This window comes from Ranitomeya variabilis, chromosome 8, assembly GCF_051348905.1.
Source record: "Ranitomeya variabilis isolate aRanVar5 chromosome 8, aRanVar5.hap1, whole genome shotgun sequence".
Taxonomy (NCBI): domain Eukaryota; kingdom Metazoa; phylum Chordata; class Amphibia; order Anura; family Dendrobatidae; genus Ranitomeya; species Ranitomeya variabilis.
Window position 1 is genome coordinate 7,371,852 of NC_135239.1, and position 24,593 is coordinate 7,396,444.

Genomic DNA, 24,593 nt, shown 5'->3' on the forward strand with positions numbered 1-24,593 from the left:
GTGAGGGGGGAGGTTACTGGTATGATGGTGATGCCAGTGTCCCTGGTGGGTTAATGGCACCTTCTGGCGTCACCATAGTGCCCAGTGTAGTTGCGCAGTGTGTTCCTCTTGCCTGGGGATAATCATGGCGGCTTACGTTTCTTCTGCTTCTGCCTAGAGGAGGCGCCGTGGAGTCGGAGGTGGAGCGAGAAGGCGTAAAGCTGCGCGAAGATCTGCAGTTTTATTTCATGAGTCCCTGTGACAAGTACCGAGCGCGGAGGCAGATCCCATGGAAACTCGCCCTCCAGGTCCTGAAGATCGTCATGGTGACCACGCAGGTACGTGGCCGTGTAGTCGGGTCCTGGTGGCCACACGGAGGTGTCCTGCCATCTTGCCTTCATGGTGGTGTCTGTGACTTCTTGTGCCCCTTCCTCTTTAACCCTTTCTTGCACCATCTGTATACTGCCCGGGAGGGTCTTGATGAGCGACTGGACATGTTGGCGCTTGGTCTGCCCCATCATCAGCAGGTATCGGCTGTTGTCAGAACCTGCCTCAGTCCTGGCCATCTAACCCCTTATGTGCTGCAGTGACGGTGGCATCTAAGCGGTTGTACGGAGCGCCCGTCTGATCGGTTCCGGACCCCATTGTCTTTCAGCTCGTTCTCTTCGGGTTGAGCAATCAGCTGGTCGTGTCCTTCAAGGAGGAGAACACGATGGCGTTCAAGCACCTGTTTCTTAAGGGTTACACCGGCGTTGATGAGGATGACTACAGCCGCACGGTCTACACCCAGAGGGACCTGTATGACAGCATCTTCTATGTGATCGACCAGGTGAGAATGTGGTCCGACCCCCGTATACTCCGTGTCTGATCTCGTGGGGTAACCGAGGGGCTCTCCTGTACCGGACCCCCATTTGTGAGCAGTCGGAGGGCGTTTCCCGCTCTGGAGGACTCGGCACTTACTGATTTGTGTAATACTGCATTTACCCTGTGGTGGCGCTGCAGGGGGACTAAACAGATTCCAGCCAATCTCTGGGGTCACAGCGACTGACCGCTGCCTATAGTGGGAGACCTGAGGCAGAGCGGACGCTCTGGATCTGCTGACAACCCTGGGACAGACTGTTGTCAGAGCAGCCGCAGCATCCAGTCTGGGGGACTCCGCTCTGACACAGCCGGCATTTCCGTGTCTTTAGTTTTGTGGGGTTTTTATCTTTTAGTGTGACAAATTAAAAAAAAAAAAAAAAAAAGTGTTGAACTAAATTGGCACATATTCGCTTTTCCTCATCAGCCTACAATATTATCCAGGTTGTTCCATTAATCGGGTGGAGAATCTCTGGTGTTAATCGACAGCTCAGTGCAATTAGCGGGAAGTCTCATCCATTCCTGCCTTTTTCTTTAGTACCGCCAGATCGGAAACCTGTCGCTTGGTACAGTCAGCTATGAAAATGAAGAAAAAAGAAAAGGTCTGAAGATCTGCAAACAGCATTACCACCGGGGCGTCATACACCCGTCCAACGACACCTTCTACGTGGACCCTACTGTGGAAACAGGTAGTGACAGGTTTCACCCTAGTGATGAAGGGAGTTGAGATGACTTTCCTGATCTGCTGCAGCAATGCGCCCAGACGTGATCTCCGTTGTTGTTATTATTATTAATAATTTCTATAGCACCATTGATTCCATGGTCTGTACATGAGAAGGGGTTACATACAAGTTACAGATATCACTTACAGTAAAGTAACAATGACAGACTGATACAGAGGGGCGAGGACCCTGCCCTTGGGGGCTTACATTCTACAGGATTATGGGGAAGGAGACAGTAGGTTGGGGGTTGCAGGAGCTCCGGTGTTGGTAAGGTGGTAGCTCCGGTGTTGGTAAGGTGGTAGCTCCGGTGTTGGTGAGGTGGTAGCTCCGGTGTTGGTGAGGCGATAGCTCCGGTGTTGGTGAGGTGGTAGCTCTGGTGTTGGTGAGGCGGTAGCTCTGGTGTTGGTGAGGCGGTAGCTCTGGTGTTGGTGAGGCGGTAGCTCTGGTGTTGGTGAGGCGGTAGCTCTGGTGTTGGTGAGGCGGTAGCTCTGGTGTTGGTGAGGCGGTAGCTCCGGTGTTGGTGAGGCGGTAGCTCTGGTGTTGGTGAGGCGGTAGCTTCAGTAGTGATGAGGAGGCAGCGAGGTCAGTGCAGGCTGTAGGCTTTCCTGAAGAGATGGGTTTTCAGGTTCCGTCTGAAGGATCCGAATGTGGTTGATAGTCGGACGTGTTGAGGCAGAGAATTCCAGAGGATGGGGGATATTCGGGAGAAGTCTTGGAGGCGATTGGATGAGGAGCGAATAGTGTGGAGGCGAGAAGGAGGTCTCGGGAGGACCGGAGATTACGTGAGGGAAGATATATGGAGATTAGGTCAGAGATATATGGAGGAGACAGGTTATGGATGGCTTTGTAGGTCAGTATTAGTAGTTTGAACTGGATACGCTGAGGGGATGGGAGCCAGTGAAGAGATTTGCAGAGGAGGGAAGTGGAGGAATAGCGAGGAGAGAGAGGAATTAGTCGGGCAGCAGAGTTAAGGATGGACTGGAGAGGTGCAAGGGTGTTAGCAGGGAGGCCACAGAAAAGGATGTTGCAGTAGTCAAGGCGGGAGATGATGAGGGCATGCACAAGCATTTTAGTAGATTGACGGTTGAGGAAACGGCTGATTCTGGAGATATTTTTGAGCTGGAGGCAACAGGAGGCGGACAATGTTAGACCAGGGCATTGTGGATGTTTTATCATCAATATGACAGGCTTCTTTACAGTTACAGTAGTGTAATCCCGACATGAGCCACCCTAAGGCTTAGTAATGGCAGACACTCACTATTCTTACTACCAGCACTGAAGTAATAATGACCACCGCGCTCGGTGGCCTTTATCCAGCTCTTGTGCGCCCCCTATGGAGGGAGTCTTTCACACCCCCATGCTGACAGTCACTGGAGTGCCCTGCTTCCTTACCCTCCCATGGAGTTAGATGATCTGTCCAGCTTGAATACTAATGGGTGCAGGGGCAGAAATCGTACCTGGAGCCTATGGGGCGTAGTGGGGGTGAGGTCACAATGGCCGTCTCCCTTATCAGAAGAACAATATTGAAGGCTGGTAGTTGTTGGGTCCCTGTTTGAGATTGGGTCCTATTAGCTTCAAATGGGGGAAAACCTGAGTTTTGGGGGCAGCAATGTGACGGTGGGGATTGGTTGTGCCCTGCTGGAGCCAATGCCGAATAATCCTCGCCATCATGGGACGTGGTAGATATAACTGGGTCCGGCCCTGACGGACAGCTGGTGCACTGATCTGGTGATTTTTCATCTCTGGGTAGTGTGTGGGTTCATGGTCCGAGTGGCTGTCGGGCAGCGTCTCGGGCGCCGCCTGTGGGAGTGCGCCGCCTGTGGGAGTGCGCCGCCTGTGGGAGTGCGCCGCCTGTGGGAGCGCGGCTGCTGTACTCCAGGGACTGAGGAGCTCTTGTGTTTTTAGAGTGTTTACACCTGGAGCCGGAGCTGCCGCCCCGGGACCGCGCCATAAATTCCTCTTTCTTCAATCTGGAGTTTTACAGGTAACCTTTTGTTGGGGCCGGAGATGATGTAACATCTCATTCCTACGTCTTATTGTGGTTTTTGCTCTTATTTTTCAGGCTTCTTAAGGTTGAAATTTCCTTTAGGCTGAAAGGAATCGACCTACAAACGATCCGAGTTCGAGAGCTGCCCGACTGCTACGTGTTCCACAATAAGGCAAATAACGCAGTGTTACGCCGGCTGCTCGGCGGCATTTTATGTTCTGATGATGATTAGTTGTGGGGAGATTATGGGCTCCGGAGTCTGCGGCGCTAAGCTCGCCCCATGAGGATGGAGCCATCACTGTCACACAGATCTCTCGCCTTCGTCCGGCCGCGCCGGGAACAATCCTGATTTATCTGTGTTGTCTTATAAATATAAGACGTGTGATGGTTTTATCTCGGGTCTTCGATGCGGTTATTGGATCGGATGAATCTTCTGTTTCCAGATCACGTTCAATAATCAGGCGCACAGCGGCAAAGTGAAGATTTTCTTTGAGAGTGATGCCACCATTCAGGACTGTAAGGACTGGCAGATATCTGGCTCCAGTAAGTCACCAGAACCCGGCACGTGTCGTACCGGTCCACGTTTACTTTGTTCTGTGGTTTTTACATCTTTTCACTTGTGCAGATGTAATAATTGTAGGTTAGACATTAATGGCCGACAATGGACTCCGCAGGTTGTAGTTCACACCACCGATGGGGACGCGGTCTGGGTAATGTCGGCCATGTACTGTAGGTAGCGGCACTCGGACTCCATCACTGAGGGGAAAGGGGCTTTTATTCCCCACCTGCTGCTTCTCGGGGTGAAGTTCCTGGGTTACAGGACCCGACAAATGGGGACGACGTATTATACAGCATTTTTCTGCTCCGTACAAACAAGCTGCGGTTTTTCTCCCAGACGCTTATTCCGTTGCACAAATGCCGGTGACGTCACAATTTTCAGTGTAGAAAAGGAAAAATCCCAATGAATCTGAAGCTTTGTGCCGGCTCTGATGTGAGGACCTCCATACGGACTAGCTTACATTTACATAGTGCTCCGCGCCGAACACTGCGCTTGGCTTTTCATCTAAATCTCCGAGAAATGGCAGGCACGATGGCATGGTGGGCTATGTAATTAAAAATAAATAAATAAATAAAAATTGTCCTCTACCAGAAAGGAGGCGAAACTAACTCTGCCCCAGTACCCTGCATGGTTTTGTCCGGGGACCTGTCTGGTTCCATTGTCTTCAGGGATTCAGATGAAAACCCAGTAGAGCACCGTGTACCCGTGAATTTAGCCTTGGTGGCCAATGGTGGCCGTGACCCTTCTCATCTTCAGAACCCTGGAGGTAACAAAATGTGACAGCTACAGCCCATGGCATGCTGATCAGTGCTGGTGCGGGCAAAATTGGGGCCTTTAAGTCCTGGTTCTCTGACAGAACACAACCAACAGACTGGGGCGCCTGCTTTTGGGCCGGGACTGGGGCAGCTATGGCCGGGTGACACATTTCGTGGTGCGATTCGCCATTTACAGAGTAAAATGAAAGTTGTGCCTCATTACGACTTTGTGAAAAGAAATTTTGGGATGGAAAAGTTTCCTGACTCGAAAGGTCGCTCCAGGCAGAAATGTTTCAGTGCCGCGTGTCTCTGGGATTAATGGCGGCACACGAGGTTTTGCTTCGCCCCTTCTTATTTCTGCGTGCTGAGACTCTTGTGTTTCTTCGCAGTTCAGAAGAACACTCATTACATCTTGGTCTTCGATGCGTTTGTGATCCTGACGTGTCTGACGTCTCTCATCCTCTGCTCCAGGTCCATCGTTCTGGCCATAAAGCTGCTGAGGGTGAGTGAATCGTCGCCCGCCCTGCTGTCTGTTGGGTACACATACGTAACACGGCCGCCCGCGATCACCTGCATTTCTGGTGACCCCTATTAGCTGTGGGCCAGGGGCACGGGCCCCTCTGTTCTCCTTTTGGGTACAGCCCCCGTAAAGAGATTGTGAGAGTCCTGATGTTTGAAGAGCCGTACGGCCACACTCTGTCCTGTGAGGGCCTCTTTAGTTTGGCCCTAATCATGGAAATTCCTCAGATGGAGGAAGCACAAAATCTGCTACAGAACCTCCATACGTCATTCCGCGTTTACAAAGTATATGTGTATATAGTACCGTCTGTGACCTCTGACACGTTCCCTAGCTTGGCCTCACACCATCCCTGGACTTCTCTGAGTCAGACCCACGCTCGGGGACTTTCTTCATCGTCTCGCAGACACCGTCGCTCTCCCTTCTCCCCTCATCTGGGCAGTCTCGCACTCTCCATCGGTCGGCAGGACCTTCAGGTGGCGGTCACTCTTGGCGACTGCTCTCAGGTGCTAAGTTCATTCATATGGCTCCATCTCTAAGCACTGCCTTCCTGAGACCCGGGAGCAGGCCTCTGTACGTGTGACTGATCTCCCCTCCTGGGTCAGTTACTGAAACCACCACCCGTCGGTGACCGATCCTGGTGTGGCACACTCTACTGGACTCTCCCTCTGTAACTGACCCCAAGAGTCGGGAATATGGGCCACATGTAGGAGGCCCATCTGCCGTACCCGACACGCACACGTCTCTGCCCAGAGTGAGCTGAAACCCCCATGATCCGGCTTGGCTGTGGCGAGGACCCCCTGACTGCTGTCACCCCATAGTCCTACATCGGTAGAGGAGCCCCTGGTGCAATGTTCCCCTCACTCGTTTGCATTCATGTCACTGACGCAGCCTCTGTTCCTGTGCATCAGGGGCTGATGTGTAATGTTCTGTGATTTTGGAGGACGTCTCCACATTGCAGTTTTTTAGGTCCTCACGTTTTATGTAATTTTACAATTCTCCCCTCCTCCACTTGGGGGCAGCGTGCCTCGCACTGACGTGTCCTTCTTTCTTGCAGAGATTTGTACGGTTTTTCCTGAATAAATACAATCACCACGTGAGCTCCGCTGATCGCTGGGAGTTTGTGAACGGCTGGTACGTCATGGTCATTATCAGTGATTTGATGACGATTATCGGATCTGTGATGAAGATGGAGATAAAAGCTAAGGTATCGCTCCAGTAAGGGGTATCTGGCGTTCTACAGGATTTATGGGGCAGACGTGTCATTAAGGGGGACTGATGTGACTGGTGTAAGAAGGGCTGAATTTGGCAGGATTCGCCTTTTGTCTGAGTGGCATGCCCCTTTAAGTGACTTCACCATATTGCCTGCCCCTTTATCTGCGGGGTTTATCTCTGGGTGTACTAATTCTGCGCTCCCTCTTTGATTGCAGAACCTGACGTCTTACGATGTGTGCAGCCTCCTCCTCGGCACGTCCACGTTACTGGTCTGGGTCGGCGTCATCCGATATCTGGGATATTTCCAGAAGTATAACGTAAGTGTAAAAGACGGGACCGTGACCCAAATGTAGAGGGCCGACGAAGCCCCCCGTCTGCAGCACTAGGGAGAAGGCTGCCGGGGCGCCACACGTCTGCAGCGATCCCCAATTATCGGATGTCTACAACCATACGTTACATTAAAGGAGTATCCCAGCACGAGCCCACCATCCACCACTCGTCACCCACCATCCCCCACTTACCACTCACCATCCCCCACTTACCACTCACCATCCACCACTCGTCACCCACCATTCACCACTCGTCACCCACCACTCGTCACCCACCACTCGTCACCCACCACTCGTCACCCACCACTCGTCACCCACCACTCGTCACCCACCACTCGTCACCCACCACTCGTCACCCTCCTGATTCCTGCTCTGCTCCCAATGGTGCTGTGTAAGGACGGCCTCTAACACATCAGATGAGCCGGGATCCTAAATACTGGCTATGGTGAAGTGGCAGCGCATCCAACGGGGAGGGGGAAGAGGTGTCTGATCAAGAGCCGAGAGGGATGTGTGCAGTGCTGTAGAACAACCATTGCATGAGCCCAAGAGCCAATCTACAGAAATGAAGGGGTGGGAGAAAGGTGGCCGAGATCAGGGGCTGGGGCGCATACTCTGGAGATCCCTGCCGGCCTCAGTGCATATGTTCGGCCACCTCTACAAGACAGCAGTGGTGGCCGGTCTCCTAGGCAATGAGCAGTAACATGGCTGAAAATATCTCAAAGCAGGAGATCGGAACAAGATGGAAGAAATAATTACGAGCTCACTCACTTCCCACAGTCTTCCCGACTATTCCTATTTAACATGAGATTTGGGTTCTCACATCTGGGACAGTTATGGCATTTCTGGGCTCTGTCAAACGCCACCAGGACTGGGCGGGGGATGGGAGGGATGATCGTGCCGCCAGGACTGGGCGGGGGATGGGAGGGATGGTCGTGCCGCCAGGACTGGGCGTGGGAATAGGGGAGATGGTCGTAACGCCAGGACTGGGCGGGGGATGGGGGAGATGGTCGTGCCCCCAGGACTGGGCTTGGGATGGGGGAGATGGTCGTGCCACCAGGACTGGGCGGGGGATGGGGGAGATGGTCGTGCCACCAGGACTGGGCGGGGGATGGGGGAGATGGTCGTAACGCCAGGACTGGGCGGGGGATGGGGGAGATGGTCGTGCCCCCAGGACTGGGCGTGGGATAGGGGAGATGGTCGTGCCGTCAGGACTGGGCGGGGGATGGGGGAGATGGTCGTAACGCCAGGACTGGGCGGGGGATGGGGGAGATGGTCGTGCCCCCAGTACTGGGCGTGGGATAGGGGAGATGGTCGTGCCACCAGGACTGGGCGGGGGATGGGGGAGATGGTCGTAACGCCAGGACTGGGCGGGGATGGGGGAGATGGTCGTACCGCCAGGACTGGGCGGGGGATGGGGGAGATGGTCGTGCCCCCAGGACTGGGCGTGGGATAGGGGAGATGGTCGTGCTGCCAGGACTGGGCGGCGGATGGGGAAGATGGTCGTACCGCCAGGACTGGGCGGGGGATGCGGGAGATGGTCGTGTTGCCGGGACTGAACAAGGGGTCGTTTCTGCGCTGCCTTCTTAATTTATTTTTACAGAAACTCTTAACATTTCAAAGAACGCAGCACATGCACGACCACTTGTCCACTTCGGGCAGCACGATGGGGCCCCGTTCTCGAGCTCAATGTGCAGGTCACAGTGGTTGGACATTTAGTGCATGTCCTATCCACGAATTTCCCAGGTGGGAATACCCCTTTAAGGTGTGGTCTAATTAACGGGTGGACTTAGACTTACCCACCAACATCTGATATCTGAGATATAAGAGAAGACTTCTGTGTCTTGTTTTTTCTTCTGCAGAAACAGCGCCACTCTTCTTCATGGCTGTGACTGGTATTGCACCACTAGTCTTCCACTGCGGTCATGAACCTGAGCCCCCGATCTTTCTGGGGAGAAAGAACAAACTGTTTTGAAGATGAATGGAAACTCCGATCTTCATTCTTTGTGATTTCTGAGCCAGTGATCATCTATTACTTTGCAGAAATGAATAAATCCTGAGCGGCCCTCCGTCTGTCTTCTAGGTTCTGATCTTGACCATGCAGGCGTCTCTCCCCAAAGTGCTGAGGTTCTGCTGCTGCGCAGGGATGATCTACCTCGGCTACACGTTCTGCGGCTGGATCGTGCTCGGACCTTACCACGAGAAGGTAGCGCGGCCCTGTACTCACACTTCTCTTCAATTGCAGCTGGAAATCTCCAAGCGTTTTGTCATTAAAGGGGTTTTCCGGTTTCAGAAGACCTCCAGTTTGCTTTAAGAAGCATTCTCCCCAGGTCCAGCCACTGTTCTCAGTGCTGCAGACAATAACATCATGTGAACATTGTTTCAGCCAAACGGTGAGCTCGGCGGCACTGCCCTAATAGACAGCACAAGTCACTCAGAGCTGCTGAGCTCACTGATTGGCTGCAGCAATGACATTTTGTCAGCGCTGCAGACAATAATGGAAACTGGGAGCAGCAGTGGAGACTCTGAGCTGGACCGGGGGAGGGTGAATAAACAAACGTTCCATGTTTTTTAAATCAAACTTCAGCCAGGGAAGAGTGGTTTTCTAAAATAGGAAATCATTGCCTTAAAGGGGTTTTTCCTGATTGCAGGAACCACGTACTGTAAGATGATCCTCGGTCTGCTCAGATGCATGTTCTCATCCATAGGGGAGATGCTGATGCATAAGACAGTGCAATATGGCAGAGGATTATTTGTGGTTTCACATCACTGATCTGCCTGCAGCAGGCATCAAGCACGGCTCCACTCTGCACTGCCTAGTAATTGTGGAGGATTGCAGGAGAGTTGAGCTCTGCTAGAACCAGCTAATGTAAAAACAGGCTGCAGCTATAGTGCTGTAGATGACAGAAGATCGGCCAGGCAGGGCCCTGTACAAGAGCAGAGGGTGAATGTGACACCTAGAGCAGCTTGGTGATGCCTGAGAGTCAGGGCTGGTCAGGAGCACATCTGGAGAAGCGGGGTGTGCAGCACTGAGGAGAAGTGGGGTGTGCAGCACTGAGAAGTGGGGTGTGCAGCACTGAGGAGAAGTGGGGTGTGCAGCACTGAGGAGAAGCGGGGTGTGCAGCACTGAGGAGAAGCGGGGTGTGCCGCACTGAGGAGAAGCGGGGTGTGCCGCACTGAGGAGAAGCGGGGTGTGCCGCACTGAGGAGAAGCGGGGTGTGCCGCACTGAGGAGAAGCGGGGTGTGCCGCACTGAGGAGAAGCGGGGTGTGCCGCACTGAGGAGAAGCGGGGTGTGCCGCACTGAGGAGAAGCGGGGTGTGCCGCACTGAGGAGAAGCGGGGTGTGCAGCACTGAGGAGAAGCGGGGTGTGCAGCACTGAGGAGAATCGGGGTGTGCAGCACTGAGGAGAATCGGGGTGTGCAGCACTGAGGAGAATCGGGGTGTGCAGCACTGAGGAGAATCGGGGTGTGCAGCACTGAGGAGAATCGGGGTGTGCCGCACTGAGGAGAAGCGGGGTGTGCCGCACTGAGGAGAAGCGGGGTGTGCCGCACTGAGGAGAAGCGGGGTGTGCTGCACTGAGGAGAAGCGGGGTGTGCAGCACTGAGGAGAAGCGGGGTGTGCCGCACTGAGGAGAAGCGGGGTCTGCAGCACTGAGGAGAAGCAGGAGCTGCTGGAGATGTAGTGTTAGCAGTGTAAGAGCAGAATAGCTCATTAGCCCTATAACGCTGGATGCACGAGGGGCGGATAAAAATGAAAGGAGCTTTCTATTGGGCTTAGTCTGTGTATTAACAATAGGTTTGATTTACTGTTCTATGTGAAACATTGTGATTGTGGGAATAACCCTTTAATGTCTGGCCTCTGGTCATGTGAATGTCCGAGTTATCAGTGACCGAAATCTTTGTTACTGCTGCAGAAAATCTGCAACTGAAAACTCCATTTCCTTAACTGCACGGTAATTTGTTGCTAGTGTTCAATATACTGTGAATCCGTCCGAACAACCTCCGCGAATCTTCCCGTGTGCAGATTAGTGCAGGAAGCGGCTCGCAGAGTGAATAGCGCCTGCAGCCGGGAAGAACAGCGCACACGTAACGGAAGAACATGGATTCCTGATCGATATTCACCCCCAGACACAGAAATCTGTAAGGGTTTATCCCTGGAGCCCGAGTATTCTGGTGACATCCCCTCCGTCCTCCTCGCGTGTCCATTACTGCAGTAATTAATGTCTACGAGGGACGCTAAACCTTGCAGATCTATATCCTGACACTTAGTGATCCGCGCATTTCTTCCACCCGCTGAGCGCACAGATTATCACTAAGAGTCGACTCTTTGGGGACATTACAGGGGATTATAATGGTTCCTTAACAGAAATATGAAACCAATAATGAGACGCGGTCTTCAGTCTTCAGATCCAGAAACAAAAGGAGAGGAGAAAATAAGACGAGATGTAATTGGTTTCCATATCTCAGCGTAGCATTGATATCGGCCCTAGTGAATGACCTCCGGAGCATGGACGAGGTTTGGCGGGAATTGCTGATTATAAAGGAAACCTTAAAGGGAACCTGTCACCCCAGAAATCTTATATGAGCTAAGCCCACGGCATCAGGGGCTCATCTCCAGCATTCTGTAATGATTCTGGAATGCTGTAGATAAGCCCCCGATGTATCCTGAAAGAGGAGAAAAAGAGGTTAGATTATACTCACCCAGGGGCGGTCCGGTCCGGCGCCTCCCATCTTCTTACGATGACGTCCTCTTGTCTTCCTGCCGCGGCTCTGGCGCAGGCGCACTGATCTGTCCTGTTGAGGCGCTGGGCCTCTCTGACCTTTCCTGGCACCTGCGCACTGCAGTACTTTGCTCTGCCCTCAACAGGGAGATAAAGTGCGCCAGAGCCGCAGCGTGAAGACAAGAAGAGGACGTCATCGTATGAAGATGGGAGGCCCTGGACCGGACCGCGACGCCCATCGGACTGGACCGCACCGGGACCGCCCTGGGTGAGTATAATCTAACATTTCTCATCTTTCAGGATACATTGGGGGCTTATCTACAGCATTACAGAATGCATTACAGAATGCTGGAGATAAGCCCCTGATGCCAGTGGGCTTAGCTCAGGTACGATTTTTGGGGTGACATGTTCCCTTTAAGTATAAATATATAAGGCACTCTTTAAGAAAAGTCTCATGCAGTTTTGGTTTTCCTTTTGCAACCACTAGAGGGAGCTCACTGCACTCTGATTTCAGTGGGATCAGTATATAGGACGCTCCCTCTAGTGGCAGCTTTATAAATCTGTATGCAGTGAGCTCCCTCTAGTGGTGACTGTATAAACCTGTGTGTAGAGAACGCCCTCTAGTGGTGTCTGTATAAACCTGTATGTGGTGAGCTCCCCCTAGTGGTGACTGTATAAATCTGTATGTAGTGAGCTCCCCCTAGTGGTGACTGTATAAATCTGTTTGTAGTGAGCTCCCCCTAGTGGTGACTGTATAAATCTGCATGTAGTGAGCTCCCCCTAGTGATGGCTGTATAATCTGTATGTAGTGAACTCTTTTATTATAAAAATACAAAACTTACAATAAATAGCAAAAATCAAAACCCCAGCAAAAGCAACTGTCCGAGTCCAACATTACCCCCCCCAGTCCAAAGCAAAGTCCGAGTCCAGCATAACTGCCCCCAGTCAAAGCAACCCTGCAAAAGAAAACAAACTGCCTTCTTCTTTCTCAGAGAAGCTTCATCCATCTTTCCTTTCTTTCTTTATGTTGTTTTCTGTCCTTTACTCTTCTTTTCACTTTTTGATTCCTCCTCCCCAGGTTACCTCACCCAAGGAGAGAAGAAACATTTTATTAATACACACGCACATACACACTTCATACCAAACCTGACAAAGAAAACTCTGGTCCATCGCCCAAAAAGAAACATTATAGCCACCTGGCTTAAACACATCTATCTAAATCACACAAAAATTTTTATTTTTTTTTTAAATTTATATATATTTTTTTATTATTATTTCATTTTTTAATTTTTTTTTTTTTTTTTTACACAGCAAACACAACTATAAACAACCTACCACCAAACCCACACAATACAAAAATAAGCTCACCGAGTAACTCATAACCTCTTGCTTACAGGTGCATTAACCCTGAAAGCCACAGGATCATCACCTTACAATACAATGCTACATAACTCTATATACAACACTTACCCAGAGCCAGGATTGGTGCCTGTAAGCCCTATATCAATAATTCACTTCTGCAAAACAAAAATCTGATAGTGAAAAGCCCCAGCCCGCCACCGGGAAACCGGAGATGACAGGCTTCTACCCTAACAATCCTTACCCTACCAGCCGTCCCTACCTGTCTAGACATCTGCCCCTATTTATCTACCTACCTTTCCCTGTCTCTCCCTGCCTCACCCTACTACCCTACCTAACTCACCGCGTGCCTACCTAACTGTCCCTGGGCTGTCCCTATCCTGTCCCTACCTATCTACCTGTCCCTACTGAAGCTGTCTACCTGTCCCTATCATTTACCTGCTCATCTAAGCCCTAGGTACATTAAATGAGAACCCTCTCCAGAGAAGAGAGGCCCTCGCTGCACCCAGCCTGTCATACTCCAGAGAGCGCACCTTCACCAGGCCACCCAGAATGTTCCTAACAACCTCGTCCCGGGGGAGGATTTTCTGCTGAGTTGACACTAAGCACCGTGCGTTCCACGTGTAAAACCTGACGACTAAACTGACTAGAAATAAAGTGCCCCGATCTCGGCCACCCAGGGATCCGAATGCCCCATACGCCCACTCCGCATAGGAAAGGTGTGCCAGCCGAGGCCAGCCTATGGAAGCACCCACCCTGTTGTAGACCCCTGTATTAAAAGGACACTGAAGGAGGAAGTGCTCCATGCTTTCCAGCGTGTCGCAACACCCCTCACGGGGACAACCCCGATCATCGGAGTTCCTACACTTCAGGTTGTCCCTTACATACAGTTTCCCATGGAAGCAACGCCAAGTCCCAAAACTTCAAGGGGACCCGTGTAGAATTCAATAACCTCAGCCCACCCTCCAGATCCCGACTTGGGCAATCTTTGAGCACCAGAGGCTTCTGGAAATGGGTCAACAGGACCCTCCTGTCAAGGAATTTCCTCGACATGGTCCTGATCTCCCACATTCCCAGACCCCACCGGCGGATCACCTTCAGAACCGGGGTAGCGTAAGCCGGGAGATGCCCGTGCGGTGTGCGCAGGTCCTTCACTTGCCCTCCTGTCTCCCATTCCTGGAAGAAGGGTCGAAGCCACCCCTTGCAGGAGAATACCCACGGAGGAGCCCTCTCTGACCAGAGGTTGGCGATGTTAGTCTTGACAAAAGTGTTTATTAGAAACACCACTGGGTTGACCATACCCAACCCTCCTAGTCTCCTTGTGCGGTATGTGACCTCCCGCTTGACTAGGTTCAGCCTATTTCCCCATAACATCTGGAAAAACAGGCTGTAGACCCGTGTCCAGAGCGGCTCTGGCAACATGCAGACACTGCCCAGGTATATTAACAAGGGTAGCAAAAAACCCTTAACCAGGCTAACCCTTTCCCTCAGGGTCAAAGACCAACCCTTCCATTGGTCCACCTTCTGGGCGGCGATCTTAAGTCTGCCCTCCCAATTTTGCTGGGGGTAGTCCCCAGGGCCAAATTCGATGCCTAGGATTTTTGCTGATGCCTGGGGCTCTGGAAGAGTGTCCGGGAGACCAAAACTAGGGTCTCCCCCTCCCAGCCAGAGACTCTCACACTTTTCCTGATTAATTCTGGACCCAGAAGCCTCCGAGTAGCGATCAACCTCAGACATGACCCACTCCGCCTCCTCACCCGAGGACACGAAAAGGGAGACGTCATCGGCATACGCTACCACCCTCAGAGTGGCTTCCGGGGCCACCTGGTCCATCCTGACTCCCACCAACGGTCCACGCTCAATCCTCCTTAAAAGGGGATCTATCGCGAACACGTATAACAGCGGGCTCAATGGACAGCCCTGGCGGACCCCAGACCCAACCTCAAAAGGGCGGCCAGACCAACCATTCACGAGCGGGAAAGTCTCTGCCCCCGCGTACAAGATCTTTAGCCAATTTACAAACCCCCCAGGCAGACCATACCTCAGAAGGACGGACCAGAGGTACTCATGGTTAACCCGATCAAAAGCCTTCGCCTGGTCTAAGGACAGCAAGTACCCCTTCCAGTGACCTGCCCTGCCCTGCCCTGCTCCACTGCCTCTCGGACACCGAGCACAGCACTAAACGTACTGCGGCCTGGAACAGAGCAGTGCTGGGCCTCCGAAAGGAGCCGGGGTGCAAACTTCACCAGCCGTTTGAACAGCACCTTTGCCAGAACCTTCCGGTCCGTATTGAGAAGCGCTATGGGACGCCAATTCTCAATACGGGACGGGTCCTTACCCTTTGACAGGATAATCAGGGCAGACTGCCTCATTGACTGGGAAAGAGCGCCCGAGGAGAGACACTCGTTAAACACCTCAGTCAAGAGAGGGACCAAGGAGTCCCTAAAGGTCTTATAAAACTCGGATGTTAAGCCATCCGGACCTGGCGATTTTCTTAGGCCGAAGCCCATCAATGGCCAGTCGCACTTCCTCTTCCCTGATTGGTTCTGTCAAAACGTGAAGCGAGGGGTCATCTCCTGGCTCAGGGATGGCTTCGGCCAGGAAAGCCGACATCACGTTCCGATCCAGATCCCTCTTCCCCAAGAGGTGTGAGTAGAAAGATCTGATCACCTCCAGGATCCCTGATTTGGATCTGTTCAGGGAACCCGTATCGTCGACCAAACCTGTCACCACCTTACAACTCACTGACATCTTACAGTTTCTGTAGGGGTCAGGCGAGCGGTACCTCCCGAAATCCCTCTCAAAAACCAAAGATGTGTGCCTATCGTACTGACACCTCTTGAGTAAAGACTTCACTCTGGAGATCTCCTCACGGTCACCTCCAGCCGAGACGAGATGTTCGAGTTTCCTCCTCAGTTCCTGATACAGGCGGTACCTGCTCAGGCTCCTGAGGCTCGAGAGCTGGCGGAAGAAACTCGCAACCCGATCCTTGAACATCTCCCACCACTCTGACTTATCGCTACAGAGATCCAAAAGCGGTACCTGGCTCTGAAGAAAGTCCTCAAAGGATTGTCTTATCTCTGCTTCTTCCAAGAGGGACGAATTCAGCTTCCATAGTCCCCTTCCCATCCGAGGGGTTTCTGAAACATTCAGAGAAAAAGAAATCAGACAGTGATCGGAGAACTCCACCTCAACAACGGACACTGCTGAAGAGATGGCTTCCTCCTTTAAAAAAAACCTGTCTATCCTAGACCTACAATTACCTCTATAAAAGGTGAAACCACAGTGACCTGGGGTGTGCCGGATGTGGACATCCACCAGGCGAGCGTCACTAGCTATGCTATTAAGAGTATTACTATCATAAGCCAGCCGGTCAATGGAGCCTCCCCTATCACGAAGCCTTGTGACAGTGTTAAAGTCACCTCCAAAGACCACTTGCCGACTCGTAAAAAGATAGGGCTTAATCTTCAGGAAGAGACATTTACGGTCCCACTTTGACTGCGGACCATAGATGTTAATGAGCCGAAGCTCCTGTCCCCTCATGAAGACGTCTAAGACCAGGCACCTCCCCATTTCTACCTCGATAACTCTCCGGCATTCAACCGATGCAGTCTTAAAAAGGACTGCCACCCCGCTACACGGCTCGGCCGCAAGAGACCAGTACGAAGACCCGCACCTCCACTCGCTCTCCGCCTTGCGTATGGCCCCCATATCCGTAAGCCTGGTCTCCTGCAAAAACAAAATTTCAGCCTCAAATCGGGTGAGAAAATCAAAGGCCGCAAATCTAGCCGCATCAGACTTTATACTAGCGACATTAATGGTCGCTAGAGTCAACGGGGTGGGTGCCGCCATCATGAGTGATCAAGTTAGATGGCCTTTTTCTTCCCCCCACCCTTTTTCTTAGCCCGCTCATCTCCGGACGATGAAGCCCCCCCTCTTCTTTTCAGAGAGACTGAGGTATCCATCCCTCCCACCTCTTTCTCATCTCCGGACCCAGGGTCGTCCCCACCTCCCGAGGAAGACACACCCCCTGGAGAAGGGACTCCCCCGCCTCCCAAAGGCCCTCCCGATGTTACCTCCGGAACCTCACCCCCGACTCCCGTCTCAGCAGGATCGTCAAGGGCTTGGAACCGGTTGGAGAGGGGGATCAGAGGGGAGTCGGTGGGACCTTCCTTAGGCACCTTGGTCAGGGAAGAAGATTTTCCACCTTTTTTCTTCTTTTTTTTACTTTTGGCACTCTTGGTACCCTTGTCACCCATTTCTTTTGGCTGTTCCCCTCCATCCTCATCAAAACTTTCATATTGAGAGGCATCTGAGAGATCAGCCACTTCCTCATTCTCCATCCGTCTGATCTCCTCATTCACCGCTTCCTCCCCCGGTGCCTCAGTGACATGAGCTGTCGCCTCGAAGGAGGGGGCAGCCATTACCCCAGTTTCCCGAGGCTCCTCCTGCCCCCTGCCCTCCTGACGCCTTGCCTGCCTCCGCTGGTAAGAGGGGCCCCTCGCCCTGCCATTCCTCATCGGCCCCTCAGCTCCTCCCCCGCTGCCACCTCCAACCTCTGCAGAAGTTGCACCGCCAGGAACTTCCTCGCGGCTCCCCTCCGCCCGGCCGGCCATGGCATTAGAGAAGGAACGAGGGCAGCGGCTGAACGGGTGACCTAGATCACCACACAGGTGGCATCGAATGACACCACAGGATGCGGCGAGGTGACCCACCTCGCCACACAAGGAACATTTCTGCACCTTGCAGCCTGCGCTGAAGTGGCGAGGATCACCGCACCTGTGGCATACCTTCGGCTGCCCCTGGTAGAAGACCAGAATCCGATCCCTTCCCAGGAAAGCCGAGGAAGGGATGTGGGTGACAGTGCCACCTGAACGCTTCAACTTTACCATGAAGGTCCAGCCTCCTGACCAGATACCAAAATCGTCCCGGTTCTTCTTAGGGACGTCCACAACCTCGCCATAGCGGCTCAACCAGGTCATTATGTCAACGCCAGAAAGAGACTCATTACATGTTAAAACGGTCACTTTCTTCGGCCCACTTTGGCGAGAAATTGCTTCCACGGCGAACCCTCGCCAGCCGGGTTCCTCTTTTACCAGCTCATAATTCGACCAAAAGAGCTCCAAGCCCTCCGGCCGAACAAAGCTGATATCAAAGGTGGAGGTCCCAAAAGGATGTATCAGAGCAAAGATGTCAATAGCTCTGAAGTCCATCTTCATGAGGAGCTTCACTACATTTGTCCTGGATGGACATGCCTCATCGCCCCTCCAGCGAAGACGAACCACATTTCTCCTGGAGACCCCCTGCCCGGCTGTCGGGAGGGACCACACGGTCTCCCCCCCCCCCCCTTTTCTCTTGGAAGGCAGCTAGACCAAACTTATCTAGCCAGTAGGACAACGCCACCTCTCTTCCCTCTACATTGATCGTCCGCTCACCTTTTTTGAGGGCCTCCAGGAAACGGCGGCGAAAAGCCTCATTCCCTGGGTCCGGAGATGAGGAAGACCCCTGTGGAACCCCAGCGGCAGCAGCCGCATAACTAATGGCGGCTGCAGGTGAGGGGGACGATGGACCAGCCCCTATATTCCCTGAACCCTCAACCTCACAGTCAACCATCTCCACCTCAATTACCTCAGCCTCACCATTTTCACTGGTAGAAATCACCGCACTGGCACCATTCACACCAACCATACCTCCAGCAGAAACCGCCCCTGACCCGTCACCATTATCACAGACACTATTCACACCACTTGCACCAATTCCATTCTTATTTACATTTACATTTTTGTTAGCATTTTTTTTTCTGCTTTCTGCTGGGGTTGTTGCTATTTGCAGTGCAGCTGCCCCTTTAAGATCCATACTGCAGGGTTTGATTACCACACCCTGCTTTTCAGCAGAGCATGTGCTGGCAGCTGCAGACTGTTGCTCCAGCCTCTCCTGCAGACCATCTCCACGTTCCTGTGTGCACTTCACCGCCGGGTCCCCCACAGATACAGGTGACACACATGCAGAGGACCCTGGCGGTGTGACCCCCTCCGACGAGGGTGCGATCCGGGACGGCATTACCGCAGCCATTACAGCTGCACCTGAGATGATAACCGGTGCCGGGGTCCCGGATTTTGACCCAGCATCGGATCTGCATGTGGGGGACCCCGACACCACAGCACACGCCGCCGATGATGCGGCCCCGGCTGACAGCGCACCGCCAACACTGCGGGGAGCGGTGACCACCGGCAAGGTACCCACAGCCTCCACCCCCCGAGCGTCAGCGTGTGCAGCAGGCACCAGGCCGTCCCCCGTTTCCACAGAGGATCGGGCCTGGACACCCCCACAGATTTTATTACCGCCCGCCACAGGGCCACACTCCAGACCATGCACACTGTCCGGCTCTGCAGCCGCATGCCCACTCTCGCCCCCTCTGCTACCGCCAGCAGAGACGGCGACCTGCGCCATACGACTTGTACTCTCCCCGCTCCCTCGCACCGGACCCACTGCAGGTCCCGGGCCGGGGTGGGTAGCGGGCTCCACACAGCGGGATCGGGGGGTCCCAGGAAGGGGGACAAACACCAACCTCTCCTCCGATGTTTTCTTCCTTTTTTTGCTTTTCTTTTTCCCCCTCCTGGTTGCCTCATCCCCGCAGACCTCATCCCCAAACTTCAGGTGGGCATAGTTTACTGGGGACTCTAGCTGACGGATCTGCTGCAAGACGAGGCAACCCCCACTACTGCTGTTATCGCTGCTGCGATCATCCGCATCACCCCCATCATCCTCTGAAATGCTATTGTCTGATGGGAGTGGGACCTGCACTGGATCTATCCCGCTGTGTGTGGCCTGGAGATCACTTACCAAGCCCCCAGGTGGGTACGGCGCCTCCTCCATCTCCTCATGGTCCACCTCCTCCACCTGGGTCGGACGCCGAGACCCCTCTGGCTCCTTTGCAGCAGCCATGTTGTGGAATCGGTCCTCATTTTCCAGCTTTTCCCGGAAGGGCCCGCTGTTGTCCAATATTGCCGCTCTCCGGGCTTCCATGCCCTCAATGCATATCCCCAGGCTGGATATCCTGGCTGTCAGGGCAGACTTCTCTGTGCGGGAGGCTCTGCTTGCAGCTTGCCTCACCTCCTTCAGCTCCTCCCGGAGTCTCCTGATGGTCTTCCCAGCCTCATCATACTCGCTGAGGTACGCATGGACGCGGGAGCCATAGCTGGTAACCGGCTCCCGTGCGGCCCTAGTGCCCCAATCCTTCTGCACCGCCGCCGCTGCACCTCTGTGAGTACTCCGCTCACCTCCGGGAGGAGACACCGCAGTGGCCCTCGCCTCAGCCTTAGGGGCTTTGCAGCCCTCCTGGGTCTTCCTAGGCTCCTCCATGTTTTGGGCCTTGCCAGATCTGGTGACCCTCTTTGCCGGTAGCAATGAGCTCCCACCCCTCGCCGGCTTAGACCGAGGGGTGGGAGACGGGGACTCAGCCCCACAGTCCATCCACTACACCCCTCTCTTTCCTAGGTCAGAGAGGGGGGGGGAATTACTGGGTGGAAAAAAAAACAACTGGTTACTCTCCTGGAGCAAACAGACCAGCACCTTCCTCCACAGACTACAGGCTCCTAGTGTTGGCTGTAGAAATCTGTATGTAGTGAGCTCCCCCTAGTGATGGCTGTATAACACTGTATGTAGTGAGCTCCCCCTAGTGGTGGCTGTAGAAATCTGTATGTAGTGAGCTCCCCCTAGTGATGGCTGTATAACACTGTATGTAGTGAGCTCCCCCTAGTGGTGGCTGTATAAATCTGTATGTAGTGAGCTCCCCATGTTGGTGACTATAAATAAGCTGGGTTTTCCAAGAGGAAAACTCTTCAGGTGAAGCCATCATTTTTGTTTTCCCTGAAGTGTTTCCTGAGTGATTATTTTACATTTTTGACAATAAAGAGACAGGTTGTTTTTTTTTTTTTTTTTTTTTCAGAATAAAAAAAAAATGCCTGGGCATCTTCTGAGCCTTCCCATTAACTAACATGGTAACTGTGTCTTCAGGGCAGACCGTGCCTGACCGCTCCTCTCACCGCTCCTCTCACTGCTCTTTACCACTTGGCATATTTTGGAAACCTGTAGTAATTTTAAGCGTCATAAAAGCCTGAACATGTGATCAGCGAGTTGTTTATATAGAAATGCCGATGTTCAGTGCTTTCCGGGCGCATCCTGGAGCGCAGCGGCTTGCACTGGCTGTAGTGTGCACACGCCCTTACAGATTAGCGGATTTCCCACCTCTGGCTTTGTGCGCTTGTGACCGACCAGTTCAGTTATATTGGACTGAATGCATGTTATTAGGGGCACAGATGTGTCCTTCCTCATGTTTCCTCCAGGCTTGATCTATCCTGACATGAGCAGCTCTGGATAAAAACCTTATTTTGTGATACTCTGTTGGGAGAGGTTTATGCTATATGTGTCTTTGTAGCCGCCCAGTGGTTGAGATGTGAATTGCAGCCTGTACCGAGGCACTTCTGTAGTAGAGCAGGTTTTGGACATTAACGAGGTTTTCCACTATTTGATTACCTATCCCTAAGATAAGTCACCTATGTCTGATCGGTTGGGGTCCGGCACTCGCTGATCAGCCGTTCTTGGTGGCGGCCTGAAACGCTCACTTGTGGAGCGCGCCGTCTTCTGATAGTGGCCACGGCTGGTACTACACATCCTATGGATTTGACTAGCAGGCGGATGTGTAGTACCAGACGTGACCACTATCAGAAGATGGCGCGCTCCATAAGTGAGCGTTTCAGGCCGCCACCAAGAACAGCTGACTAGTGGGTGCCGGACCCCGACCGATCAGACATAGACGACTTATCCTAGGGATAGGTAATCCGTGATGAAGTAGTGCCCACCTCGTTAATGCCCCAATAGAGGATCCGAATGTTGGGCGCCGTCTGCACCCGCAGTAAGTTGCCTCCTGCACCCTTGTCTCCTCCATGACAACCTGGACTTGTTTATTACAGTTCGAGGATCTGAACACTGTGGCCGAATGTCTCTTCTCACTAGTCAATGGTGACGACATGTTTGCTACTTTTGCTCAAATCCAGCAGAAGAGCACCCTGGTGTGGCTGTTCAGCCGACTCTACCTCTATTCCTTCATGAGTCTGTTCATCTACATGATCCTCAGTCTGTTCATTGCGCTCATCACCGACTCCTATGAAACCATTAAGGTGAGTTTATCATAACCTGGAATACAAAAAGAGAATTGCATGTAAACTGGATTACAGCTGGGGGCGCTGTTGCATAGGCTTCTATTGGTGATGGCAGTGGTGACAACCGGTACTGCAAGTTCTAAGCGTGGAACTTGTAGTAATGGGGCGTAATTGTCTCCTGGGAATATTGGCCCCAAATTCTAATTAAGACTGGATATAAATGAGTGACATTACACACGGGATAACTTACTTTATTATACTTGTTTCGTAGAATTACCAGCAGAACGGTTTTCCAACCACAGATCTTCATAGGTTTCTTCACAGTGGCAATGTCGTATTCGAGACACAGACTTGTGAAAAAAGATGGCTGGATGCGGTTCCTGTGATCTGCTGCTGTTCTCGGTGAGTTTTCCGCCTGGACTTCCCATTACCTGTGCCTCTTTACGGCACCTGCCCTGCTGCGCTGCGCCTACGCGGCATTGTAGCATAACCTGCGCGGTCCTGTGCTGCCGGCCGCGGAGGCTCTGCAGTGGGCAGTGGCACTCTCCGATCCCGGCCATTTCGCCATTTGATGGCTGCTGTCGATGGGTGACTGGTGCGATCGATAAATGTCCCTAACAATCGCCTGTGATTACAGCGCCACGTGTTATAATCCAGGAGTATAAATGTACAATGAACACCGAAGCCACAAGCCCAAAAGGGAAGAATAAACCTGCTAAATATAATGTAATTGGGCAAATATTAGAACACCAAAGCAAATAACTTTATTCCCTATATTTGTTCCACAAAATCTATAATCTACACATAACAAGGTAGAAATATTATTCATACAATCATAGAAAAAGGCAAAAAGGGGGAAGAGCTGGATATTAATGGGGGCGGTCACGCACACAGTCTATTACGGATGTATTTATCTGTTTAATCTTCTTCTGGATCCGGCTTCGTTGTTTATGTTCTTGTATATAAATTGTCTTTTTTTTATCCAAGTGGGCGTGGTCTTCTAGGAGCATCGTCCTGAGGACCATACCCATTTGGCTAATAAAATGAGATTTATATACAGGGAAGTAGGGGCCCGAGCTCGGGAGCTGAAGTGCAGGAACAAACAGGAAAATGGCGGCATTTTATCAGGTGAAAAAGGAATATGGATTTACGGCAAACGACAGGTTAACTTTACGGGGTTAATTCATAACAAACCTTGCACGTGTCCGGCAGCTGAACGCAGAGGGTCCGGGGTGGGCATAATGCATCTCCTATTGTGTGGGGATGTGGAGTGTCTGGCACCAGGGGGACCCCAATAAGATCCAGGGAGGCTACTGATGGTACTGACCACTCACAGCCATCGTTCTCTATTATTCTGCTGTATTTCCAGGACCCGAGGAGACGATGACTCCATCCTCATACACTGACGCCGGACCCCCTACACCGGACCCTTCTCTGGTCTTGTGCCTCGATCCGACTGCTGATCTTCTGTCCACGTGACGGCCGCGCTCCAGGAATACGCCGGCTGCTTTCCCCTTGGAGCAGTGATGTTCGGAGCGCTTCATCTGGGGGTTGTAAACGCCAGTAATGCATTGTTCGCGGTTTCGCCGTGTCGTCCTCACTCCGGCTGCGCTCGGTATTGAATTCTGTCATTTACAGAGAAACCTGTTTATTTTTATGACATGAATTATTTATAAAAGTGGTTTATTTTCATACAATGTGTTTACCTCTGAAATAATAATAATAATAATAAAAGTGATTTATACTGACGGCGTGCGATGCGGCTGATTGCTACATTGTTACTTATACCGGTATTTCCCAGCTGGATGAAGGGTCCGATCTGGTCCTGATGGGCACCGTGCGGGGGATTATTGGGGCGCTTAGTGATCGCCTACTTCCCCATAGGTCACACATATAAATCTGTCTAATTCTCAGCAGTGGGGTCTTAGATCCTATGTTACTGGTGGTCCCTCGCCTGCCCAGTCCGACACTGCAGTCAGCCGTGGCCTCCATTTCCCAGGAGCTCTGCACACTGGCTGGTTGGGTTTTAAAGGTTTTCTACATAACTATATGTAAGAATTCTCCTGTAAAATAATAAAAATAGAGAAAAAGCAAATAAAATGTATTAAACTGCACGTTACATGTAAAATAAGACCGGACGGCGCTTCCTTCACTGGACGTCATGGTTCAAGAACACCTTTGTGTGGACTAGTGCCCGCTAGTGATGAGCGAATATTCTCGTTACTCGAGATTTCCAGACCACGCTCGGGGGTCCTCCGAGTATTTTTTAGTGCTCGGAGATTTCGTTTTCTTCGCTGCAGCTGGATGATTTACAGCTACTAGCCAGCTTGATTACATGTGGGGATTCTCTAGCAACCAGGCAACCCCCACATGTACTTATGCTGGCTAACAGATGTAAATCATTCAGCTGCTGCGAAGAAAACTAAATCTCAGA

General features: G+C 52.3%; 1 protein-coding gene and 1 long non-coding RNA gene across 3 annotated transcripts in view; one reads left to right on the top strand and one right to left on the bottom strand.

Annotated features, from left to right (window-relative positions):
- The window catches only part of MCOLN2 (mucolipin TRP cation channel 2), a 50,467-nt gene extending 26,559 nt beyond the window's left edge, over positions 1–23,908 (top strand). For both annotated transcript variants that reach the window (XM_077276700.1, XM_077276699.1), the window contains exons 2-14: positions 158–317; positions 635–808; positions 1,376–1,526; positions 3,465–3,543; positions 3,622–3,718; positions 3,990–4,089; positions 5,250–5,362; positions 6,435–6,584; positions 6,808–6,909; positions 9,002–9,124; positions 21,971–22,177; positions 22,431–22,561; positions 23,529–23,908. In XM_077276700.1, coding sequence (XP_077132815.1) covers positions 158–317; positions 635–808; positions 1,376–1,526; positions 3,465–3,543; positions 3,622–3,718; positions 3,990–4,089; positions 5,250–5,362; positions 6,435–6,584; positions 6,808–6,909; positions 9,002–9,124; positions 21,971–22,177; positions 22,431–22,561; positions 23,529–23,565 — 1,624 coding nt within the window. In that variant the 3' untranslated portion in view covers positions 23,566–23,908. The remainder of the gene's footprint in view (positions 1–157; positions 318–634; positions 809–1,375; positions 1,527–3,464; positions 3,544–3,621; positions 3,719–3,989; positions 4,090–5,249; positions 5,363–6,434; positions 6,585–6,807; positions 6,910–9,001; positions 9,125–21,970; positions 22,178–22,430; positions 22,562–23,528) is intronic.
- A 194-nt stretch (positions 23,909–24,102) lies between these two features.
- The window catches only part of LOC143787731 (uncharacterized), a 105,335-nt gene continuing 104,844 nt past the window's right edge, over positions 24,103–24,593 (bottom strand). Inside the window, exon 4 of the long non-coding RNA XR_013218450.1 lies at positions 24,103–24,222. This is a non-coding gene — a long non-coding RNA (uncharacterized LOC143787731). The remainder of the gene's footprint in view (positions 24,223–24,593) is intronic.